Source organism: Argentina silus (genome assembly GCF_951799395.1).
Source record: "Argentina silus genome assembly, chromosome: 13".
Lineage (NCBI taxonomy): Eukaryota > Metazoa > Chordata > Actinopteri > Argentiniformes > Argentinidae > Argentina > Argentina silus.
The window spans coordinates 16,734,519-16,760,583 of record NC_139667.1 but is presented as its reverse complement, the minus strand read 5'-3'; the positions used below and the strand labels follow the sequence as shown (position 1 = coordinate 16,760,583).

Genomic DNA, 26,065 nt, shown 5'->3' with positions numbered 1-26,065 from the left:
CTGTAACCTCATATTAATTGTTTGATTTCAATCCAAACTTTTGCAGTATAGAACCTAAAGAAGAAAACATGATTCATTGTCACTGTACAACCAAACTGAAAATACCAGACAAAATTGCAGATCAATTATTGCATAAAAACATCAGAAATGCAAATCAGCAACTGTACAATACGTTTGAATGAGTTCCCATCTATGCACAACGACAAGGGATTGTAGGAATAAAATAACAACAAATAAGTGGCTACCTCAACAATTAAATCTGCTTTTACAAGTATCTTTGTAATATCAGGTGCAGTTGATGTACAGACATTAATATATCTTTAGAATCAGCAGAGTTACACCCATTAACAAGATTATTCGTTTTACTGAGGCAGATGTTTTGCTTTTATTTTTAGGCACTTATAATACTTAACACCTTGATACTGGTCCAGTACCTCATCAGTGTAGGATCCTCAGATAACAGTGTTTAATTGGCAGTGTGTGAGTCGGGGGTTTAAAACACTGTAAGTAGAGCAAAGACTCCGTAGAGCAGGGCACAGGGATATGCCACCAGCAGCTGTTGGCCGTCCATGGCCAGGGTAGAAATGAAGATCTTAGAAGCCGAGAGACTGCACCAGCCAATCACCAGTAAGGCTAGAATTGTACCCTGGAACCCTCTGGAAAAACAAGTAACATTAAGGACATAACTGAGCAGATTAGCCATACAATAGAATTACCCATTAGCTAGAAGGAGTTCTTTCTACCACAGTGCCCTGTATATATAATGGGACAGTGAAGCATTTTTTCTTCTTTTGGCTCTACACCCCAACTTTGGATTTGAAATCACTATTACTATTAGGCAAAAAGTAGAGATCCTCAGCTTTTATTTGATGGTATTTGTGTACATATTGATTTCAACTTTTTATGCATAGTCCCCCTATTTCAGTGATGGGAGCAAATGGCCTGGTAGGCAAATGGCCTCTACAGTGGATGACCGAAGAACACTCACCATGATTAAGGAAAAACCCCAAAACAACTGTCCCACAGATCAGGAACACTCTTCAGGAGGTTGACGTGAATGAGTCAGAGACTTCCATCCACAGAATATGTCACCATGAACTACAGAGGCTTCACTGCAAGGTGAAGGTCAAAAGTGTTTTTCAAGGTCAAAAGTGGAAAGTTGTTGACTGGCCAAGTCAGCCTCCAGATTTAAATCCAATTGAACATGCATATTTCATTTGCTGAAGACAAGATGTCTTTAAAACAGACAACAACTGAAGATGGCCTGGCAGAGCATCACCAGAGAAGATACCCAGCATCTGGTGAGGTCAATGAGTCGCAGACTTCAGGCATTTATTGCATGCAAAGGATTGTCGACCAGATACTAAACATGAGTGCTTAATTTGGACATTTGATAAATCTGTCCAATCACCTTTAGTGGCCTAAAATAGGGGGATTATGTGTTATTCAAAGCTAAGAATCTCTACTTTCACCTCATAGTAATTGTTTGATTTCAAATCCAAACATTTGGAGTATAGAGCCAAAAGAAGAAATAAATGCTTCACTGTCCCATTACTTACGCAGGGCACTGTATATACACTTATTCAGTCTTTTCAGATTTGCAGAGGAGTCATTAAGGACTGAGGGCTCAGGTCAAGGGGTTTGTGTTGAATAAAGGGTTAATGTTGATGCTCAAATTAAGCATCTTTTCCTCAGCTTGACTATTTCTTTGCTGAAGATCTGAAGGACTTAATGGGATTCTTATGCCAGAAATATTCTCTACGACTTTGAAAATCCTAAAGTCTATGCATATGCCACAATGATATTTAAAAGAGTTATAATCTTGACCTTTCACGTCGCTAGAATGTACACATTATGCGATGGAACTGTCACATTCCTAAAAGCAAATTCACATCAAAACATCAATTCTGCCCCTAACCCTAACCCAAATGACCCTTCCCCGGATGGGACAAATGACTGTGGTCTTTTACAACGTCTGTTTTAATGCGGTGATGTTATCTGAATGGAATAGATCTTATTGGTTCTCCTTGCAAAAAGTTCCTAATTTAAATACTATGGTTGAAAGTATAAAACAGAAGTAGAGCACAGACTTGTTCTCTTTTATCAGCACAAACTCGAGAATTCTTTGCATATAGTGTTAGTTAAATTAGATTAAGATTAATAATATTAAGATATGCTTTGCTATTAACAATATATAGACAAATTTCCTTGCCAAACCTTTGCATTGTAATGGCCAAGCTATTAGGTCTACAGTATTTCAACAAGGTAGGCAACAATTGTCATTAACAGTGTATATTTATACAACAAGAAATTAAGAGCCAAAAGTAGGTCAGACGTGATGAGTCTTGCTTTGTGGACTGGGTTGAGCGCAGGTGAAAGCACAACTCAATGTTAAGCAAACAACAGAGACTATTACATGCCATTTTGATTTAGCTCAGGCCTATTTCCTACATTAACAATGTATTTTTCCTACTGGAAATGTTACCAAGATTAACACACACAGAATTGTTCTGAAATCGCCCTAAAATTGCATTGTATTCTCTGCATTTGTGAAGCTCCACACTAAAACTCTAGGTGGAGACATCACCATATTTCTTAGACCTATCCAGCAGCTTCAAATCTGCAAAAACCTAATGGGTTGAGGGATGTTGCTAGACTAGGAAAGTAAGAAATCTGGCCCTATGCCCTCGACACACATATATCTGAAAAGACTGTGGCAGAAATTTGAGTAGATTGCTTGATGGCACTCTTCCAGTCCTTTCAGTTCTTTACAGACCTTGTAAATGTGAGAGCTGGATACTTACTGTAGGGAGAAGAAGACTGCGAATGCTGAGAGTGCCACCATAGGGAGGAGACAGTAACCCAGGACGCTGGCTATACAGCCATAGGACACAGCAAGCGAACTCATCAGGCTCAACAGTGTGTATATCCCTATGCAGCCAATGGCACTTATCCCATAGACATAGCCAAAGTGGGCTTTACCTGCCTACACATAAAAACATTTAGTTACTCATATGCACAGATAACAGTTAGTGCAATGACATGTAGTTATATTCAACTGAGACTTGATTGATTGGGTTACATTTTCTATTAATTAGGTATTCAAGCACTTTCCTATAATCTACAACCTTTAAAATAACTCCTATTTGATTTTAACATTCACGGTTGGATGATTTCATCATTCTGAGGGCGTAATTTGCACAGAGAGTGGAGGAGATTAATGTATGCTGGCAACATTGGACATTCAATGTTTTAGGGAATAATATGGAACTTAGTAATGCAAGAAGGATACATTAGACCAACTTCCACATATTTGTGGAGGATGTGTGGTGGTATGAGGTGTTATCCCAGACCACTATTAAAATAGATCAAAAAGAGTCTAGTTTCGCCTATTGTTAATAATTGAAAGTGGACTGGCCAACTCCCCTTCACAAGCCCTCCAAACACTCCCATTTACTGCTCCGCCTACTTGGCGCAGTGTTTGTGTAGGTCAGAGCAGATGCACCTAGAGGTGACACAGAACTGCACTGCCCGTGGGTTTTTAAAGAAAGTAAATTGTAGCCCAGAGTGTTTCACAACCAAGCTTTTTGTAAAACTTGCAGGAGTGATATCTATGAGTGGGGATTCTGCTGGTTAATTGTTGCAGCTCACAACTATATTCAATCAAAATGAATTACAGAGACAGAGATCTCTGTAACCAAATCTCATGGGATCATAAAATAATCTAGATTTTTTGCATATAATATGTTGTTATAGTAATTTGGCTCAGATTTATCTTGAATTTTCATACAAAACCCAGCTGCCATGTAGCCCCATTTGTTTACATTGTACATTGGAGACACAAATGTTGCTGACAAATTTCTCTTACCTACATTTTCCATCTTTGAGGGCATATTCATTATTCATTTTATGGAATTATTATTATTATTATTATTATTAACTATTGCCCCTATTTTGAATGCACACCAGGCGCTGTCCACTAAATGCCCCACCATCTGCTGCTGGCATTGCACAGTAGATTCAGATCAAAAAGTAGATTTTTCTTACATTACAGTTTCTAGTACTTTACTCAGTACTTTGTTGAAGCACCTTTGACAGCGATTACAGCCTCAAGTCTTCTTGGGTATGACGCTACATGCTTGGCACACTTGTATTTGGGGAGCTTCTCCCATTCTTCTCTGCAGATCCTCTCAAGATCTGTCAGGTTGGATGGGGAGCGTCGGTGCACAGCTATTTTCAGGTCTCTGCAGAGATGTTTGATCAGGTTTAAGTCTGGGCTCTGGCTGGCCCACTCAAGGACATTCAGAGACTTGTCTTGGCTGTGTGCTTAGGGTCGTTGTCCTGTTGGAAGGTGAACCTTCGCCCCAGTCTGAGGTCCTGAGCGCTCTAGAGCATGTTTTCATCAAGCATCTCTCTGTGCTCCGTTCATCTTTCCCTTGATCCTGACTAGTCTCCCAGTCCCTGTCACTGAAAAACATCCCCACGGCATGATGCTGCCACCACCATGCTTCACCGTAGGGATGGTATTGGCCAGGTGATGAGCGGTGCCTGGTTTCCTCCAGATGTGACGCTTGGCATTCAGGCCAAAGAGTTCAATCTTGGTTTCATCAGAGAATCTTGTTTCTCATGGTCTGAGAGTCCTTTAGGTGCCTTTTGGAAAACTCCAAGCGGGCTGTCATGTGCTTTTTACTGAGGAGTGGCTTCGGTCTGGCCACTCTACCATAAAGCCCTCTCCCATCTCCACAGAGGAACTCTGGAGCTCTGTCAGAGTGACAGTGATTCGGTTCTTGGTCACCTCCCTTCTCCCCCTATTGCTCAGTTTGGCTGGGCGGCCAGCTCTAAGAGTCTTGGTGGTTCCAAACTTCTTCCATTTAAGAATGATGGAGGCTACTGTGTTCTTGGGGACCTTCAATACTGCAGAAATGTTTTCGTACCCTTCCCTAGATCTGTGCCTCGACACAATCCTGATTCAGAGGTCTATGGACAATTCCTTCAACCTCATGGCCTGGTTTTTGCTCTGACATGCATTGTCAACTGTGGGACCTTATATAGACAGGTGTGTGCCATTCCAAATCATGTCCAATCAATTGAATTTACCACAGGTGGACTCCAATCAAGTCGTAGAAACATCTCAAGGATGATCAATGGAAACAGGATGCACCTGAGCTCAATTTTGAGTGTCATAGCAAAGGGTCTGAATACTTATGTAAATGTGATATCAGTTTTTTATTTTTAATAAATTAGCAAACATTTATTTGCTTTGTCATTATGGGGTATTGTGAAGATTGATGAGTGAAAACATTTATTTAATCCATTTTAGAGTAAGGCTGTAACATAACAAAATGTGGAAAAAGTTAAGGGGTCTGAATACTTTCCGAATGCACTGTATCTTGACAAACTATTGAAAAAAATGCTGTTTAAGCATAGATACATTATCATTAATAAGGAGGTGAAAAACATCAGTTCTATGATTACCATCACCTGCTATTTGTAATTGTATCTATTTAATTAGTCAACAACATTCTGTAAATGTATATAAAGACCATTTGCTTCGTCTATGTACACCATATAAAGTATAGCCACGATTTGCCCTGCTTTACATCTCATGGGTTTTTTTTTAGGGTTTGGGAGAGGCGTCGGAGACGGGATGTCCCAGGGGGTAAGGTGTTCATTGATTATCATTCCAATTTAGGCACCCTATAAAGATTATTAACCTTGTACTCAGATGGACTCAATTCAACTTGTAACTTTCGCAAACAGGTCTTCTATTTTTCTTTTTACATAAATAATTTCAAAATGTTCTGAAAAAACTGGTCACTGGAGTGTGTCAGAGGTGGGGGCTGGGGGGCAGATATGGAATTTGGCAACAGACAGGTTGAGAGGGGTGTCAAGTTACTTACCATCAGTAACGTGGCACCCAGAGCGATGCAAAACAGAATGGGGCCTGTTAGGTCGGTCTCATTCATAATGCTGCCATCTGCTGGCTTGAGAGGGTTCAGCACTGTCAGAGTCTTCTGCCATATGTGGTCAAAATTTATTCCAAGTTCTACAATAGACCCAGATGAAAGGAAATTTACATTGCTACTTGCTAATAAAATACCCTGACTTTTGGCTCAAATGTAATCTGTATGGTTCACATACACATATTACTGCTATCACATTAATACATTTCTTACCTCAACTAATTCCTAATTGAATTGTGAATAAATTACCTAAATATGCTTTTGCTCATATGCGACAAGTGTGCTCTTTTCTTTCCATTGAGGTTCAATTATATATATTCCATTGAGGTTCAATTTCAAAGCAGTTGAGGCAATCTTTAGTTTTACCCTCCAGCAACGGAGGCTCCTCTTCGTATGTGTCTGTTACTCTGTATGCTGGTGTCCCAGAAGTCGTGGCAGGCAGGAAGACCTGTCCCGTGTATGGCTGGCCCGTAGTAGGGGCGTACACACCAGGCATAGATGCATCTGCACCACTGAAACAACAATCACACATCTACAAGATGTCTACAAGCATGCACTATAATTTTCAAAACACTCAAATTAATCACTAACAATGCAATGACGTATAACTGTGTGTTAATGATTTATAAAGCATTTATACACAAATAAACATATAAACCATTTATAAATCCTACTGTACATAAAGGGCAACTTTATTGTGAAGTGTCACCCATTTGCGTTCATCCTTCAGAAAACCACGTATGAAAACCATGTATGGAAAGATTACCCCTTTTAATTGTTCTCAATTTAAACCTGACCACCCACCCCTCAAGCTGAATGAGGATGTTCATCATCCCTCTGGATTGAAGAGTTTACAACATTCTTACTCATCCTGATCCTCTGGGCTCATTGCGTCATAGCTGTCGTAGCTGTAGGCCACCTGTCCCTGGTCATCAATGTAATATCCGGATTGATAGAAGTCCTGGTCAAACTGCTGGAAGTCCCCCATGCTATGGAGGGGAAAACAGAGACAATCTTATGGTTATCTACCTAATGTTACTGTAGAGCTAAACATGTTCTCGTCATGTTAGTGTCTGGAAAATAAGTAATAAAGTCACAATCTATGTCGTTTTATAATCATACTCACTTTGCAGCCGAAAACTTTGGTGATCTAACGTTTCTTAAGATTTCACTCAACCTAAGGCAATACAATGAGCTCACAGAACATAATTGATGTGAAAGTCTGTTTCAACGGTGGTCTAGAAACATGAACAGTTGTGTAAGAGAAATAGCCAACAGAAATATGTATCCATTTGCCTGTTATATCAACTGTTGACTAATTTCACCTCTTTAAATTAGCACATTCATAAACACAGAGCCTAAATGTGAAGTCCAGATGTCATACCTTGTGGTACATTTCTGAGACAGATCTCTTGTTGTGTTGTAAGTAGGAGTTTCGGCTGATGAACTTTTGACGGCTGTGTGGGGATGTACTATAAATAGTTTTCTATATTTGTACTGGGGGCATGACAAACCCAGAGACTGAGGAGTAGATTGATTCTGCCTTTGTATAAAAACACGTCTGAATATGAGGGTAGACTTATCAGCAATGCACCCTGTCGCATTAGCATATCATATATCATATGTTTTGGTCATGCAAATTGATTTTTTCAACAGTTTGTGGAAAATAAATCTCATCTAACCTAATTACCAATATATTTTGAGTGGTTTTTGAAAATGTAAAATTAACACAAAAACTCATCTCATGTCAAAAACTTTTTCATCTTTGCTGGCTCTCTGCCTTATCCTATTTGATTGGAAATCGTCTGCCTTATTGATGCGCATGGGTGTGTGTTTGTGTGCATGGGTGAATGTATTTGTATATGTATGAGTACACACCTATTTATTTTCATTAATAGCCATTTTCACTACACGCCAAAGCCTCTATAAGCATATTTAGAATCATTTGGAATCATTTAACCATGCACTCAGTCTTTACTCCTTTCATTATCTATGTTGTCTTCTGGTAATAGACCCTATACAGGAGTCCTGGACCAGCCCTCCATCCAACGGGTTAGATTCTCAGCCTAAAGGGTCTTACCCTAATAGGTTTCCAAATATATACTTAGGCTGGTATTGAATAGATTCACCCTGTTATTAACCATCCACTTCCCACAGTTTCCCCTGCTACAGCAAGGAAATAAAGAAATTAAAGTAAATAAAAGGAGTACAGAAGTTAACAAAATGAAAGTAAATTAAAGGAATAAAAGATATTCAAGTAATTAAAGTAAATAAAAGGAATAGAAGAAATTAAATCTTACCCTATAAGCATTTACATTTACATTTATGGCATTTAGCAGATGCCTTTATCCAAAGCGACTTACAACAATACATTTGTTTAAGTAAGTGAATCATCTATCCAACAGTCATCATAAGACAAAGTAATCAATGCTCACACCAGGGGCCATTGGCAGTCGTAATGCCAGTAGGCTAATTTTTTATTTAAAAAAATATATATTTTATTAGCAGGAGAGAACTTGTACAGGGGGGTAGCAGGGGAGAAGAGGTCTCGGGGTTGGGGTTAGGGTTAGTATAGGGGGGGTAGTGAGGGTGAAGCGGTCTTTAGGAGGGACTGTTAAGATGTAGCTTGAAGAGATGGGTTTTCAATCTACGGCGGAAGATCGGAAGTGACTCTGCAGTCCTGACAGTAGTGGGAAGCTCATTCCACCAGCGGGCAGCCGAGGTGGATGAGCGGAGTGATCTTGCAGGGGTTTGGGGGTTAACCATTGCTTGCAAGTAGGGAGGGGCTGTTCCCTTTGCTGCCTGGTAGGCAAGCACCAGGGTCTTGAATTTGATGCGAGCTGCTACCGGGAGCCAGTGGAGGGTGCGGAGGAGGGGCGTGACATGGGAGAATTTGGGGAGATTGAACACCAGACGAGCGGCAGCATTCTGGATGAGCTGCAGAGGCCTGATGGAGGAGGCGGGGAGTCCGGCCAAGAGTGCATTGCAGTAGTCAAGGCGAGAGATTAGTGCTTGGACCAAAAGTTGTGCTGCTTCTCTGGTGAGGAATGGACGTATCCTTCTGATGTTGTAGAGGAAGAATCTACAGGAGCGTGCTGTCACTGTGATGTTCGCCACACAGGATAAGCGGTTGTCAAGGATCACCCCAAGGTTCTTGGCTGTATGGGAGGAGGTCACAGTAGAGTTTTCTACTGTGATGGAGAAGTCTTGGAGAGGGCAGGCTTTCCCTGGGAGGAAGAGCAGCTCAGTCTTGTCAAGGTTGAGCTTTAGGTGGTGGCGCATCCAAGCAGAAATGTCTGCAAGACATGCCGAGACATGTGTTGCCACCTGTGAGTCAGAAGGGGGGAAAGAGAGAAAAAGTTGAGTGTCATCTGCGTAGGTGTGGTAGGAGAAACCATGTGAAGAAATTACAGAGCCGAGAGATTTGGTATAGAGAGAGAACAGTAAAGGCCCAAGGACAGAGCCCTGGGGGACACCAGTGGTGAGGGGTCGTGGAGAGGACAGCACCACACCACAAAGTGATCGCATATAGTGAGATTTATCTATTTATCCTGATTCCGAGAATGACAGAAGATGCCCCCCCCCCTTTATGTACCCAGCGAAAATGTTGCCTATCACCTTTTACAAAGGCAATTCTGGTGATTTTCATGGCAGAATAACATACTGGGGGCATATTCAGTCACAGAATTGAACCAGTAGCCTAGATGACGCACTGTCGACGTACCATCACAAGAACACGAGATCTGTATAAATGAAAACAAACAAACCATTTTTACAGTTGAAATGATGAATTTATGTCTGGTGTATTTATTCAATTATTATTATCAATTACTTACAACTTTTCAGCTTTCTAGGTTTAGTTCAGCATATAAACTGAATAGCACAGATTCATGTGAACATTTTTTACATCGTCACACAGCGCAGCAACGCGCCCGCGCAGCCATGATGCGAACTGACAACGAAACAAAAATAAATCTGTCATGTGACTTTGCCTGGCTGTCTGGCGTCTGTGAGGAAGGAGATCTGCTAGCATTTACCTCTCAACACGAGAAAACAAGGTAATACACACATACTCAGCTTAGTGCATATAGCTAGATAATGTATCTAATAAATGTGTTATGGCTTCTGTAACTAACAACATTGACATATGCTCTCTTAGCTGGAGCCAGAGCTACCAAGCTATCCACATTAGCTAGCTAGCTAGCTAACCTGCTCTGACAAGGTAAACTTAGGACAAGAAACCTGCAGGGTTTGTTGCTAGGCTGACTTTACCATAGTCCATAGCTGATTGGTACTTAAATTGCACTACTCCACGTCCAGAAGAGTCTGTGGTTGACATAACCTAATCTGTTTTCTCTCCTAGTTGTTGACTGTGGAGTAGAAGACCCGGACATTGGCCACCATGGCTGATGTAAGTAACAGTGTTTTAACTATCCATGGAGTTGACAACAATATATTTACCTAGTCCTGAGACTTGATCAGGTGAGGGTTGAGGAGGAGGGGAGACGCTTGACTAGAAGGGGTTGAGACTTGGCTAGGAGAGTGGTGAGGCCTGAGGAGGAGGAATGACAACACACACACACACACACACACACACACACACACACACACACACACACACACACACACACACACACACACACACACACACACACACACACACACACACACACACAAACAATATGTATTCTGTAAGCCTCCCTAAAGATGTATATAATAACCCAAAATATATTGGTCCTAGCCCAAAGTATGACTTTGAGAGAACATTAGTAATGTGTTACTTACTGAATTGACTGAAGTGAAATTCAACTGACCTAGTATCCAGCTTTTTATGTTTGATATTCAGTCTCTACTATGTCAAATCAAATGCTGTTATGTGTTGTTGCAGGACTTGAAGAGGTACCTGTATAAACAGTTACCAAGGTATGTTTGTTTGATTGTTTCTCACATGGTTAGACTATGGGTTGTTCAATACAATTTTTACACTTTCGGTCACATTGGTACTAGTAGCTTGTCAAATTTTTCTGAAATCTATGCTAAACCAATCATTATCTCACCTGACAAATAGTACAATAATGTAGTAGGTACAGCGTTGTGTGCATTTGGGCATAGCTATAACTATTATACCTAATGTGCTGCCCTTTCTCCTTACCCAAGTGTGGAGGGTCTTCATGCAATCATAGTGACAGACAGGGATGGTGTCCCAGTTATCAAAGGTAATATATCTCTTTCACATATTGTGGTGTAGTTGCAAAAGCCAGCCTGCAGCATTTCCAGTCATTTCAAATAATTAAATTAAATGATTAGTAAAATTAAATACTATATGGCTTCAAATCATCTTTGAAGCCACATAGGCCTAATTCCTTAAACACCACAGATGGTGTACATCATAGAAAAGTACTATTTGCATGTTAAAATGTTAGATTAGATACAAGGGATGGAAATGTGTCTTCTGCATCACCAGTTACATAAAATCATCATCATTGTTAATGCATTTGTTCCATTGTTTAAATTTTTGTTGGTGGCCCACTTTTTGATATTTTTAACAGACTTTAAAATCCCCTTTGATAACCTTTTTCTAATCCATGTCTAAACTATGACAAATATTTTGTGCACAGTGTGACTGATTTGTCCCCCTATAGTTGCGAATGACAACGCACCTGAATACGCTCTTCGGCCAGGCTTCCTCTCTACCTTTGCACTGGCCACCGACCAGGGTAGTAAGCTAGGCCTCTCAAAAAACAAGAGTATCATCTGCTACTATAACACATACCAGGTAAGTTAAATCTTACCAATTTGTTAGCCACTGCCTGCTGCTTTTGCTGTATGAGTCCTTTTAATCAATACTATTTATCAGCTTCCCTTTAAAAGTTGTTTATCAATCACACTTGATTTTGTGAAAGCTTAAATAGCAAGGTTTTTGTGATGTTTACATTCGGTACAGCAGGTCAGGGTTTAATACATGAATTCGACTGCAGAGCAGGGTTACCATGACAACGGTTGTGTGTCTATTTCACTTTATCTTTGTTTTTTTGGGGGGTATTGCACAAAAAAACACCAGGGGTAATCTTTGAGCAATTCCGATGGATATAAATCTCAAGCACTCAGTCACTTTCAAACATTTACATTCATGGCATTTAGCAGACGCCTTTATCCAAAGTGACTTACAACAAATACATTTGTTTAAGTAAGTGAATCATCTATCCAACAGTCATCATAAGACAAAGTAATCAATGCTCACACCAGGGGCCATTGGCAATTGTAATGACAGAAGGCTTTTTCTTTCTTTTTTTAAAATTATTTATTGACAGGAGAGAACTTGTACAGGGGGAGTAGGGGTGAAGAGGTCTCAAGGGTTAGGGTTAGTACAGGGAGGGTAGTGGGGGTGAAGAGGTCTTAGGAAGGACTGTTAAGATGTAGCCTGAAGAGATGGGTTTTCAATCTACAGAAGAAGCATATACCAAACGTATGCCAAACAAAAACCCTTGGTAGCAAAGTTTAACAAACTATCCAACTCTATGCACAAGGATGAATAACATTTACATTATGGGATTTGTATGTCATTCTGTACATGATGATGTAGCTAAAATAGGGAAACAATGGTACAAATATACAATAGACACTTTCATTAAGATAAATGTATTATTTTATCAACTTATATATAACATTCAAAATGGAAATTGATAAAAACTCACAAAACAGCAGAAACATAAATCTGCCTTTGAAACTTCATTTAATGTGATTTAAATCAATGTGGTTTTCAGTGTGTTTTTCTTTGTTATACTAAAATAAATTAGCCTACACTTTTGGCAGCAAAAAACTTGATTTGAAAAAATAATATACAAGTAGGCCTGCAGTACCAGTCAAAAGTTTGGACACACCTTGCCAAGAGTGTGCAAACCTGTCATCAAAGCAAAAGGTGGCTACTTTGAAGAATCTAAAATATAAACCATATTCTGGTTTGTTTAACACTTTTTTGTTTACTGCATAATTCCATATGTGTTCCTTCATAGTTTTGATGTCTTCAATATTAATCTACAATGTAGAAAATAATAAAAAATAAAGAAAAACCATTGAATGAGAAGGTGTGTCCAAACTTTTGACTGGTACTGTATGTCATGTGTAGGCAGACAGCTTAATGCTAAAGCTACTCAGTCTTGCGTGTTATTCACTGACCATCTTGTCTTGATCTCCTTCCCCGTCAGATAGTGCAGTTCAATCGGTTGCCATTGGTGATTAGTTTCATTGCAAGCAGTAGTGCAAACACAGGTGAGATAAAGATCAACCACAATCAGACAGACATCAACTACAAACAATTTCAAATCCCAGGGGAGATGCTAATTGGGAAGACCAATGAGAGATTTTAATGTTGCTGTCATGTTGTATGCAGGGTTGATCATCGGTCTGGAGAAGGAGCTTGTGCCACTGATCGAAGAGCTAAGGCAGGTCGTGGAAGTTGCCTAAAAGTGTGGTCACCATGACAACCATGGGAATGTTCTGCGGCAGAATCACAAGACTGGATGAGATCATGAATAAGGATATTGCTGAAATTATGTCTGAGTTGTGTTAATCTCTCTTTCTCTCACACACACACAAACAGACACACACAAACCCTTTGCTGAGACACAAAAACATGTTATTTGAAGGTGTCATGATGCTGTATTGTCTGTTTCCTTTATTTTCTAATCATTGAATGTAACCACTTTCTTGCTTGTGTTTTTGTAATTAATAAATTGCGTGACTCATTTCTGTACCTTTTTTATTTATTAAAATAAATCTGTATTTTAGGACAGAAAACATATAGTACATCATTTGATGAAGCTGTTATTATAAAAACATAGAAATTCCCTAACTTTTTGCTCAGACCTCACATTTCACCAATTTCAATAGCAATAGGCTCACACATCGACACATTACTGTATCCCCTTACAGAGTCAAGGTTTCACATTCAAGCGCCAAACTACAGCATCTCTACCCCTCTCTAACAGGTCAACTAAATCTCTAGGCAAAAAGTTGAATGAAGTCAGAGGGGGATATGCGAAGTATACAGTCTTTGATGAAGTTCATACTGTCTCTGTATGACAAAATAAGATTAATGAATAAAAGCCTAACATAGATCCATCGTTGGTCAATCTCAAACAGAAGCAATGATCAATTGGCTGCAGTAGGAATAGTGAATTTAGTAGGAATGTGAATTTAGTAATACAGTGTATTTTGTATTTCCAGATGTCAAATGAAAAGCTTGAAAACTATGCTATGATTGTCACAATTAGTATCACAGTGGTCCACAACCTTTTTGCCTCAGAATGTTGGTTGCAATTAAGCCTAAAAACCTCCTGATACCACTAACTGTTGGTGGCTTGTCCTTAATCCAATAGGATGCTTTTTTTTGTGCTAATAATAATAAGAGAAGCTGTTCTAAAATAATCAGTCTAGAAGGGTCTCGAGGGACTTGAAATTGATTGAAAGTAAGAGATAAACCCCTTTGAGTCCGTGAATTGGAGGAACATTTGTCACCAAGACACCTCAGTGATTAATTTTGAGCGTGCAAAAAGCAACTGACCTACGTATTTGTGAACATCCCCATCACCATCTCCATTGACTCAAGTGCAATTATTTTTTGTAGGTGTCACATTTAAATAAAAAAGGACAGATTTATTCAACAACACAAAATACATGTGTTCTTTTTATTGACACAGACACTGTTGAACATTCAATACAGAAATTACACAGAAATGCGACACTAAATGGAGCATGATTTGTGTGTTTTCAGGATTACATTACGTTTTGTGAGCCCTGTACCTCCATGGCAAATTCCCCAAATCACTCAAATAAATTATAATTTAGGTTGTGTTCTTTGAGATTATTATTATTATTTTGCATCTGTAGATTAGAGGATTACTTCATGACTAATGGTTTTGGACACCGTTGACTTGCACTAGCATTGCTAGTAAATGCTACTGCTGTTTTGTCAATAAACAAAACATGTAAAAAGTGATTGAATGGATTGAAAGGATATTTGGCTAGTATGTTCCTTAAAGAGGTCTAGATCTGTGTTCCAAGTTTCATAAGGATAGTGCCATAATGAGACCATTTCCCACAAGCCCAACAGAATTGCCAATTATGACTCTTTAAAATATTGGCTAAGACTGTACTCCAGAGCATCTGTACCAAATGTCATTGGTATATATGGCATTTATAGCGCCCCCTTTTGGTTGATGTGCATGTGGCTTTTGGGCTATGACCATGAGAGACCAATGGACCTGTGAACCAAGTTTCATCATGATAGGATGTATTGTCTTCGACTTATAACCATTTATGTGAAAGGCCATGCTCCGTGGAAAACTATGTAAAACTAAGTTTTAACATGGAATATTTGGCCATTTAGAATTAATTCATTCTGAACTAACATTCTGAAAGAACTATTTATATGATTGCTAATTAAAGTGGCCTTTTCGAGGTAACTGTTAACTTGTCCAACAAATAATAGTGTTGGCCTTTGCGTGTCCTGCGGCACAAACACAGGCCATGACCAACATGTTTTTTGCATTATTTGCCGTTTGAAGTTGGACCCACTTTTGTTTTCGATCAGAAAGCCCCACTGTCTTTCATCTGACAATTCCTCTGAATGCAGCAGGGTGGTTGTAAGTTACCTGGGGACTCGCAGTACATCATGGGAGTATGCCACTATTTACTGTCTGCACAGCTGCTGACCTCTGTCACAGTTAGGCATCTCTCCATCTACCATTACTCCTCCACTTAATGCTGTCGTTGTCCTTTTCTTATCTGTGACTGAGAGTACAAGCACACAAAGCATAACATTAGTCATCCTTTTTTGCTTTGGCTCTACTCTACTTATGGAATTGTACAGTATAGCACCTATCAATACAATTGTATTGATAATCTGCAAATGATAAATTAATAACATGCTTGCAATTGAATTGACTAGATGTGCCTGCATAAGGTATGCATAAAGTTTTTTCTGGAACTTCTTTTTCTAGTTATTATTCCAATTATTCCACCTGCTACTCCTCCTACAACTTTTAAGCTATTCACACCCATCTAACTTTAAAACATGCAGAGAGGTCTAACGCTCGTTGCTATGACTTTTGGTTTTGATACCTATTAAACTTTAACTATACCAACTTGAAAGTGCACTGTTTAACATGGAGGTCTATGAAAACCAAAAGATGCAATTTTGAACCACTGCCGCTCCTACACCTTTTAAGCTATTCACACCATTTCAACTGTAGCAGAAAACTCAAAATTATCAAATACAGGCTTTGATACCTATGAAACTTTTTAAATTATTAACCTAGCCAACCTATCAACCCAGAACATCTTCATCAACCCTGATAAGAGCTTTCTGATACATGGCCCATGAATTTCAACTTGAATTGGAATTGACCCCAACACTGCTGACCAGTTTCTAGGCCTAAATGCAAGTAGTAATACTAATAAGCATATTATAGTGGCTGTTTGGACAGTGTGGGCAGATTGAGCTTTGTGTTGGTATACAACCCACTTAAGTGATTTAGGTAAGGACTACATGCTCACCAGTTTCCATCGTATTAACTTGATCCACTCGTCTGCCTCCACACCAGTCTTGGCACACAGATAAAATGTCCTCTCAGGGAATACCAGACTTGTGAAATGAAGAGACATAGCGAGGGGTTAACGACCTGTTTGTCAGTCACATACAGTGGCTAATGACGTTAATTATTCATAACAATGCAATAAACATTCAACCTTTTAAAAAATGGAACAGGCACAGCTTTGAATGCAAATGTAGCCACTCTTATTAAGCACTGAAAACTCAAACACCATAGTAACTGTTTAACAAATGAACGTGTATTGTAAGCACAAGGGAACATATTTTTTCACTCTCTTGACAGCCTCTATAAAATGTTGTTGTCCCAGTTTCAATTAGCTTTGTCCAGAGTGCCCTTAATGGCATGTACAGTAAACTGTGATTAATCCCCTAACACATGCTTCAGTCAAGTGGAATAATCATGTACGTGTTTTAAAAAAAAAAACTCAGTCCTCCCCCTTATCCTTAAGGAAACAAACTGCATGTAGCCATAGACAGGAGGAGGAATGAAGAGAATGAAGAGATCTCTGGTGGCACTTCCTCTTTTCTCTGCCACAGGTCATATTTCATGCTTTTTTGCAAAGGAAGTGAAACCAACAGTTGACATGCTTGATAAGGCCCACTGAGGTCTACCAAAGCACAGATGAACATTTACCAAAATTAGAAGGGCCGGAGGCCATTTTCTAGCTTAGGGATAGTTCATTAAACACACTGCCAAATGTAGTATCTATGTAACGCCTATTAATTCCACAATATTTTCCCAATATCCCAATATTGTTCTCCTCTTGACGTCATATTTCTGAACGCTTTTCCGACATGACTTCTGGAATAATATAGATTTCTCCCAAAATACAAAAGTGATATGTTGTATTGGAAGGATGAAACAAATCAGAAGTTTAACAGCTTCCTAATTCTGCAACCTTTCCTTTAATGCATGGCTTTTTTCTTTTTTTTTTGCCAATCAGATCAGATATTGTATTGTGTAATGGGACACTCACCAGAAGCAGTTCACTCTTTCCTGGGAGTAGTCAAACTGGACCGCAGAGCAGGCAGTAAGATCCAGGATGCGAATGGGCTCGTCAAACTATGACATAAAAGCAAATGAGAGAGAGCTGCTGTCCGTCAATATCACTTTCCTATTTACAAACCATATCTCTAATGCATGGTGAACAACAGAGTATGAATGAGTCCAGTAGCCAATACAGTTAACAGTGTGCATCAGAATCTGGTGTTTATTTCATGTACAAGCAAGTTGCTAGACAATGGAAAGACACACTCACCATTTTGTCCTTAAAGTATTTGAGTTCATGTCTGTTTAATGTGAACCATCTCTGTTTCCAATTCTGTGAGAAGAACAACATTTGAATGTGTTTTCAATAGCAGGGTAACATCAAATGGATTACCACACATACAGTGCCCTGTGTAATGGGACAGTGAAGCATATTTTCTTCCTTTTGGCTCTACACTCCGAAAAGTTGGATTGAAATGAGGTTGAGGTTGGTTTCACCTTTCAGAAATTACAAAACTTTTTAGACATAGTCTTTTTTCTTAATCATGGTGAGCATTCTTCTGTCATCCACTGTAGAAGTCCTACCAGGCTGTTTACATTTTCTGAGCACACCATTTCATTTTAATGATGTTCAAAACTATTGATTTAGTTAGTTTTAAGGTTTTGGCTATATTTCTGATTGTTTTTCTGATATTTCAGCGTCATAATGGCTTCCTTGACTTCCATTGATGTCTCTTTGGTCCTCATGTTGGCAGACAACAATCGCAGTACAAAGCCTAGAATCAATACCAGACATTGAGACCTCTCTTATGACTGCAAAAATTATGTGACAGAACACACCTGACACCAGAAACACCTGTCAAGCCAATTGTCCCATCACTTTTGGGTACCCTGAATAGTGGGGTTATGTCTAAAAAGTGTTGTAATTTCTGAATGGTAAAACAATATGTACACAAATTCCATCAAATAAAAGCTGAGAATCTCTACTTTAACCAAATCCAAACTTTTGGAGTGGAGAGCCAAAAGAAGAAACAATGCTTCACTATCCCATTACTTACACAGGGCACTGTATTTCAGCATTAGGTTTTTACCTACTGACCATATAACTAGGGTGAGGCAGAATCTACATGGGATTTTGGGACATGTACATGGGACCACTGCCCCACTAACTGTAGTCTAACGCCCTCACCTTTATGACCGCTCCTTGCTTCACCAGATAGCCCTCCTTTGTGCCAAGCTGTGAATTAGGTCTTCATACCATTAAAAAGGGTATCAAATTTCAAAAGGATATACAATTGACTATATTGTAGATTTAGTGTTGCTAATTATTTCAGAGAGGGAGAGTTCGATATCTGTGTTTCCAACATTATCAAATTAGCTTTTAGTCATACCGATGGAGCGTTTGCCACCAGGTCGCTCTCTGTTCGACCTGTCTGCATGACAGTGTGAACACGCACAGATTCATAGATGGACGGCTCCTCTACCCTCCATGGATATGGACATTTGAGAACAATTAGGGTACCTGGGTGGGAGAGAGTTAGGGATGAATCTTAGGTTTAGGATCACCAGGACACATAATTAATTAAAGTTAAAAATGTGATACATAATATTTAAATGCCTGGAACAGAAGAGGAGAGAGATGAGATGAAGCATTTCAAGCAAAAAGTTGAGGTTTAAGGGTTCTGGTTCGTGGCTACGGTTAGAGCGTTTGGGTTAGGTTCTAGTTCTAGTTCTCTTTCAGTCAACTTGGTTTGACATTTCACTATGGAATATGTACCCCTGCGTACCCTATTTGCTGAAACCCTATTCAATCATGACTGGAGCAGGCCGGGAGCGCTTTGCATGGCTGACCCCACCCCAGCCCAGCCTATATAGGCTACTGCAATGCACTGCCATTTTATTCTTTACACTCTTCACAGGCTTATTCGCAAGCCCGTCTACAGTGTTCCGATAGAACCTAGCTACCTAGCTTAACTGCTCCACTGGAAAATTCACAGCTTTTCCCGTGGTGTTAGGTTGCTTATTCTTCCTCACAGGAATCCCAATTTAATCTGCACTCTTACCAAGCAATGTTCTCTCTAGTTTGGTTCGCCAACAAAAGATTAATATAGTCACTAGCCTAGCTACTTTCTCTCATGCCACACAGGTTTTGTTTCTTGCTGGTGGGTGAGCTCTCGTAGCGTACATGACCATCAAGGTGCTCCCCTCTTTTACTACACAAGTGAAAGAAGTAGTCTCGTTTGCCACCTCGTGTTTTCCATGAGTGAACACTTGGTTGCAGCATTGAAAAACGTCCTGTGTAAATTACACCACTTTTTATGCATAGTCCCCCTATTTCAGGTTACCCAAAAGTAATGGGACAGATTTATCAAATGTCCAAATTAAGCAGCACTCATGCTTAGTATTTGGTGGGCAATCCTTGCATTCAGTAACTGCGACCCATTGACCCCACCACACACTGAGTATGTTCTCTAGTGATGCTCTGCCAGGCCTGAAAATCTAGTTTGAAGGACTAGATGGTCAGTGTTAAGTTTGAAGAATGAAAGAAGAGTGTTAGGTTAGCCGGTAGGTTGTTAGGTTTACAATGTTTATCTTTGGGTTATATAGGTTCATTAAGGGCCTGAAATAAGCTCCTGTTAACCTGACTCACTGCCCAGCAGAGGCTCGTTGGCAAAATGGCTGACAAAGTCTTGGAGTGATGCAAACTTGTTGAAGCCGAAGGCGTAGCCACTGCTTTTCCGTGTAACATGGAAATGTTTCACTGAATCCTTTGCCCTGTACATTAGGAAGGACAAAAAGAGTAAAATGTTGGGAGGGGGACCCCACCAATTAGGCATAGAAGTCTTACTTTCAAATTGTAGGTTGGAGGGCAATAACCTCTAGGTAGCAGTTACACATTTTAAGAATTGTTTTCCTCCTTTGACTTTTACTGATCATGCAGCCATATCTGTGCTGGATATGCAGATCAGGTAGTTGTGCTGTGACCTGTCTGACAAATGTGCTATACAGCTGTGCGAATCCTCTTTTCATCCACACCATAAGAAATGTTGCCAAACTGCGATCCAGTCTAGGAATTGTGACCCACTGTTTTGGAACCACCATTGATTGCATTGTACAGACAGACATGTATATCAGCGTGTAACACATATGACAGTCTATTACTGACTTGACGGTCACATACAGTATTTGGCTTGGGATGATGGAGAGAAAATGGAGAAGTAGAAAGGGGAGGGGAGGGGAGGGATAGGTCGACCAACCTGACAGAAAGGGCAAAGCAGCCAGGACCCTCATGCCTGTTTCGGAGGAGATAGCTGCCATCTATTCCATTGGACAGGAGAAGAGCTTCTGCAGCATGACGGGAAAGGTCAAAATGGTACCATCTGAGAGACATGCAAGACAGACAGAGCACATCAAGATGCTTAATGACAAAGTAAGTGATGCAGAGTTCCTCACAACTTCAATACTGTCAGCAGACAAAACAGTTTGTCACTGTTCCAATCCAGATATATTCGATTGCATTTAGACTAGACATAACATAACTGTCTACACAGCCCAGAGCTCCAGAGGGCAGTGTTGCTCTAAAGTGACATCTTATCAGTTGTACTTCCTGCCTGAAGGGCATGACCTGTGACTTCTCTCTACTTGATTGTATCTCTAGTCTGGCTTGAACACCAACAAGGCTGACTTGGCACATGGCAAGTGCCGTTTGGGCGTTGATGGACTAGTATTGTGGGATACAAGTCCCCCTCAGACCACCTCTACTTTTAAACAAAAACTGAACAAACTCCTCAACACAGTCAAAATTTGTCCCAATGAAAAAAAAAATGCTTTTCACCCCCTGTGACAGCCGGCAGCTCCAGGTCCACATCAGTGCCATCAATATTTGATTACTATAGTTGGATGGAATCCTAACACATTCTTCCTTACCTTGAACATTCACAATTTTGTTAAAAAAAGTTACGTTTTATGTAGAGTGGAAAAATCTGATTGTGTTCAGATTATAAGCGACAAAATCATTTGAAATTGTGACATGTCTTGCCCCTGTTTGGGAGCTGTAAGGTATTATTTCAATTGCCAGCAGATTGTGAGGTGGGTTTGAATCTGTGTCAGGGATGGCCCGTGTTACTGTATATCAACAAAAGGGATTAATGAACCTTGTTCTACTGCTGACTCCAACTATAACTCTATTCCTTCACATCATCATGTTATTTTATTTTTTATTCTAGACATGAACTATATTATATTATATATATTATATATATTATATTATTTCCAACGGAAACATACTGCTGCAAAATAATATCTTCCTAATACTATTACTACTGTAAAAAGTAGCGGCTGTAGACGTGTGAAACATTGTTGGAGAGAACCACTAACTGACCAATAGTTCTCATGTGATCATCATGAGGTCCACAACCAGGTCACATTATGGTTCACACTCTGTAATCACTGAGACTAAAGCCATATTTTCAATTTTACTGTTAAGCACCTTGTATTGCAATTTTGTATGAAAGGCGCTATATAAATAAAGCTTGATTGACCCCCAAACAAGACAGCTCCAAGAGAAAACTGCAATGGGGATGTGAAAGTTAGAGTTTTGCATTGCAAACGGCAAAGATTGAAACCAGATGAATAGAGAAATTAAGTATATCAGAAAAGCATGAATAACTGAATATATCACCACAGAATTACAATAACAGAATAAACATGGACATCGTTAGAAGGATGCATGAGTTTGGAGGCAGTATACATATAATGCCAATCCTTGTTTCCCTCACTAACCAGTCCAATACTGTCAGTGAGAGTTTACAGATACTTCCTGTTGATCAAGCCATGGTTGAGAATTCTATATCCAGAGTCCATCTGCCAACAGTACATCAGAAATGCCTTTTTTAATAAGCTAAGGCCAATGATTATCCTATGAAATTGTTATGTAGCAACCAGTGCTCTAATGATATCAGCTTGAGCAATTATGAAAAAAGTAAGGAGATCATGTTCATCTCAGTTGTGCTACCCCTTTTTCCAAAGTTGGGGCATTTTATGCCATAACAAAAACTGTCATAATGTTATGTAAACAAAGCAACTTACCCCAATGTAGCGCAATAGTGAAAGACAGATTTGGCACTGGTCGAAGTGATTCATATCAAAATACAAAGAATATGCATCTCTGTCTAAAAGTAACTGATGGTAAATCTAAATATTATAATGCATCTTCATGTAGCTTTCAACTCTAAATCCTTAATGCCCTCAAGCGTGTCTCTGGGGAAAAGCAATCATCTCAAAAGCAAAGACATACAATTCAAGCAAATTAAACTTTTGTGTGAATTTAGTCAGAGCTTATAGATTCATTTGTCTCATTTAAAATTGGCTGAATTAAAATCTGGTCATTCTTACCCTAAAGTCTCCAACTCATTGTTTATATCATCAACACTTGGCAAATCGCAATACAAGCTCATCGTCAAAACAATGGCAGTTCACCTGTCGCGGGCAGGTCAGTATACCTAGATACCATTCAGAGAGTATTGACCTGGACTAAAACGAAAACAAAGTCTGACACACATCTGCCTTTGAGCAAGAGAAAGCTATAAGGAAGTTAACAAGGCTGACACGCCTTTAACTCCCAACAAATAGGAAATATTCTTTTGAGCATGTTGTGAGAAGGTTGCAGCATGTGTAAAAGTGTCCAACCTGGATATTGGGAATCACTTGGGGAATTAAGCATATAGCTACCAAATATAGAGAGTAATTATGTTTATTTTAACTTTTATGTTAGATATATTTTCATAACATGCCATCTAAAATAGTCTTTAGTCGAGATTAGATTGAGTAGGCATAATCTCAGAACCCAGAACCGAATGTTGGTTTAGTGAGACTAGACTGCAGATTTAAAAAACTGTAAAAAGATCATGAAAAAACTCATGATGATACATCTTGATCACATCATGTATGTCAATGTATGAAATCAATCCTGCAGTGTGAGAACCCTAACCTTGGAGTGAGCGACAGCAAAACGCAAAGATTTTGGCTTAGACTAAAATCTGTGCCTAGTCGTGACAGCATTTACAGAGAGGAAACAAAGAGCTAAACGAAATGATGTTATGAAATTCATGTAGGTTAACTGAAGAAACTTAGATGCGACAGGTAATTATGGTTATTACTGGGGGTCACAAGTGTTGATGGAGAACATTTATTAAGCTTATGCAAACGATAAAAACACAAGTCGGTTGGTTAGTCTGTTATCATAGGTACTTCAGCTTGTGGTTATGTTCATTGTCTACAATTATAGATATGATCATTTCACTTGTCAAAAAATAAATGCACCCCAATGCCCTCCAGCTAAGTCAGTTCTGACATCGATGTTAGGAGTTGAGGAGACGCGGTTCATCTTGTGACCGTGCGGCTAAAGAGATTGAGGGCATGCACTTTGACGGAATTTACCGACAGGTGGTGCCCGCATGCCCTCACAATTGTGGTCAGATCACATACACTCACCGAGCACATACTTTATTAAGAACACCTGTACACCTTCTCATGGTGGAGGTGGTGTAATGGTGTGGGGAATGTTTTCTTGGCACACTTTTGGCCCGTTAATACCAATCAATCATCGTTTGAATGCCACAGCCTTTGAATATTGTCGCTGACCATTTGCATCCATTCATGGCCACAATTTACCCATCTTCTAATGGCTACTTTCAGCATAATAATGCACCACGTCACAAAGCAAAAGTCGTCTCAAACTGGTTTCATGAACATGACAATGAGTTCAGTATTCTTCAGTGGCCTTCCCAGGATCTGAATCCAATAGAACACCTTTTGGATGTGGTAGAACGGGAGATTCACAGCTTGAAAGTGCAACTGAAAAATCTGCAGGAATTGCGTGATGCAATCATGTCATCATGGACCAGAATCTCAAAGGAATGTTTCCAACATCTTGTGGAATCAATGCCACGAAGAAATGAGCCTGTTTTGACAGCAAAGAGAGGCCCTACTCAGTATTAGTATAGTGCTCCTAATAAAGTGCTCGGTGAGTGTATTTTCAGGGATACATTCCATAGCCTATTCTGTATCTTGCTTCTCCCGCTCGACAAACAGAAATTGATTCATATATATTATTAGAAAGTTATTATTCAAGTTACACCATGATTAGCCTATTTTATGAGAATCTGAGCGGGAGCATTGATTTTAGCTGACGTTAGTAGTTACTATTTAAACAACTCTGAACCATGGATTAGTTTTTCATGGCCCATAGACTACTGTCAAGGCAAGGAACCATCTGACTCTAAGTTGATAAAACAGCGAAAGAGCCCCTCATGATGTTGAACGGGCCTTCTTACTTTAGCCGACATAAATAGTACTGAATAACTGGCGTGTCCATATCTTGTGTCTGTTAATTGAACACACAAGACAGGACATCATTTATTATGGGTCATTTTGGTCACTGCACAAAAGTCACCATGACATACAGTATGTCATGGGACCATATATACTGTAAATAGATTAGATTAGATTAGATTCAACTTTATTGTCATTGTGCAGAGTACAAGTACAGAGACAACGAAATGCAGTTAGCGTCTAACCAGAAGTGCAAAATAGCAGAAAGTGCAATGAACAGTATTTACAGGTAGTGCAATATATGAGCAGTAAGTAGTGCAGTATAGTATAAGTAGTGCAGTGTAAGCAGTATATGAGTAAGCATTAGCATTATAGCAGAGTAAATAAGTTACAGTATGAACAGTGTAGCAGCATATGAACTGTATAGTAATGCAGTCTAGCAGTATATATGTATTAACAGTAACATGCAGGGGTTGCAGGGGTAGTAGGTTGTCAGGTAGGTGCAGTGTTCGAGTTCAGCAGGGTGACAGCCGCAGGGAAGAAGCTGCCTCTGAACCTGCTGGTTCGGGTGCGGAGAGACCTGTAGCGCCTCCCGGAGGGGAGTGGGGTGAAAAGTCTGTGGTTGGGGTGAGAAATGTTCTTGACGATGCTGCGTGCCTTACGCAGGCATCGTTTGCCCTGGACAGCTTCGATGGAGGGGAGTGAGGAACCGGTGATGCGTTGGGCAGTTTTCACCACCCTCTGCAGTGCTTTTCGGTCAGATGCCGAGCAGTTGCTATACCATACTGTGACACAGTTGGTAAGGATACTCTCGATGGTGCAGTGGTAGAAGTTCACCAGGATCTGAGGAGACAGATGTACCTTCTTTAGTCTCCTCAGGAAGAAGAGACGCTGGTGAGCCTTCTTTATCAGGGTGGAGGTGTTGAGGGTCCAGGAGAGGTCCTCAGAGATGTGGACACCCAGAAACTTGAAGCTGGTGACTCGCTCCACCTCAGTCCCGTTGATGAGGATGGGGGTGTGTGCGCCAGCTTTAGACTTCCTGAAGTCCACAATGAGCTCTTTGGTCTTCCTGGTGTTGAGAGCCAGGTTATTTTCGTTGCACCACACTGTTAGGTGCTGGACCTCCTCCCTGTAGGCCGACTCATCGTTGTTGCTGATGAGACCAATCAC

The 26,065-nt window shown here is 39.9% G+C and overlaps 3 protein-coding genes across 4 annotated transcripts; 1 reads left to right on the top strand and 2 right to left on the bottom strand.

The window, feature by feature from the left end:
* Positions 1 to 493: 493 nt before the first annotated feature.
* LOC310813993 (protein YIPF7-like) lies at positions 494 to 7,416 on the bottom strand (the record flags this gene model as incomplete). The annotated part of the gene is made up of 7 exons (XM_083683200.1): positions 7,348 to 7,416; positions 7,090 to 7,140; positions 6,830 to 6,952; positions 6,330 to 6,475; positions 5,901 to 6,046; positions 2,805 to 2,986; positions 494 to 656 (listed from the first exon to the last, which is right to left on the bottom strand). Exons 3-7 carry the CDS (start codon positions 6,949 to 6,951, stop codon positions 494 to 496), a joined length of 759 nt encoding a protein of 252 aa, XP_083539326.1. The 5' UTR covers position 6,952; positions 7,090 to 7,140; positions 7,348 to 7,416.
* A 2,482-nt stretch (positions 7,417 to 9,898) lies between these two features.
* Positions 9,899 to 13,710, top strand: lamtor3 (late endosomal/lysosomal adaptor, MAPK and MTOR activator 3). Its single transcript, XM_083683262.1, has 7 exons — positions 9,899 to 10,021; positions 10,327 to 10,374; positions 10,852 to 10,886; positions 11,121 to 11,179; positions 11,606 to 11,739; positions 13,169 to 13,232; positions 13,354 to 13,710. The coding sequence occupies exons 2-7, from the start codon at positions 10,366 to 10,368 to the stop codon at positions 13,425 to 13,427; spliced, it is 375 nt and encodes a 124-aa protein (XP_083539388.1). The 5' UTR covers positions 9,899 to 10,021; positions 10,327 to 10,365; the 3' UTR covers positions 13,428 to 13,710.
* Positions 13,711 to 14,876: 1,166 nt separating this feature from the next.
* dapp1 (dual adaptor of phosphotyrosine and 3-phosphoinositides) lies at positions 14,877 to 23,105 on the bottom strand. 2 transcript variants are annotated; one of them, XM_083683258.1, is made up of 9 exons: positions 22,958 to 23,105; positions 20,821 to 20,943; positions 20,205 to 20,338; positions 18,955 to 19,085; positions 18,753 to 18,800; positions 17,835 to 17,897; positions 17,553 to 17,638; positions 16,521 to 16,608; positions 14,877 to 15,755 (listed from the first exon to the last, which is right to left on the bottom strand). In XM_083683258.1, exons 1-9 carry the CDS (start codon positions 23,017 to 23,019, stop codon positions 15,723 to 15,725), a joined length of 768 nt encoding a protein of 255 aa, XP_083539384.1. In that variant the 5' UTR covers positions 23,020 to 23,105; the 3' UTR covers positions 14,877 to 15,722. The 2 variants fall into 2 exon arrangements, with proteins under 2 accessions (XP_083539384.1, XP_083539385.1); XM_083683259.1 differs by having other exon boundaries at positions 20,214 to 20,338.
* Between the last annotated feature and the right edge of the window lie 2,960 nt (positions 23,106 to 26,065).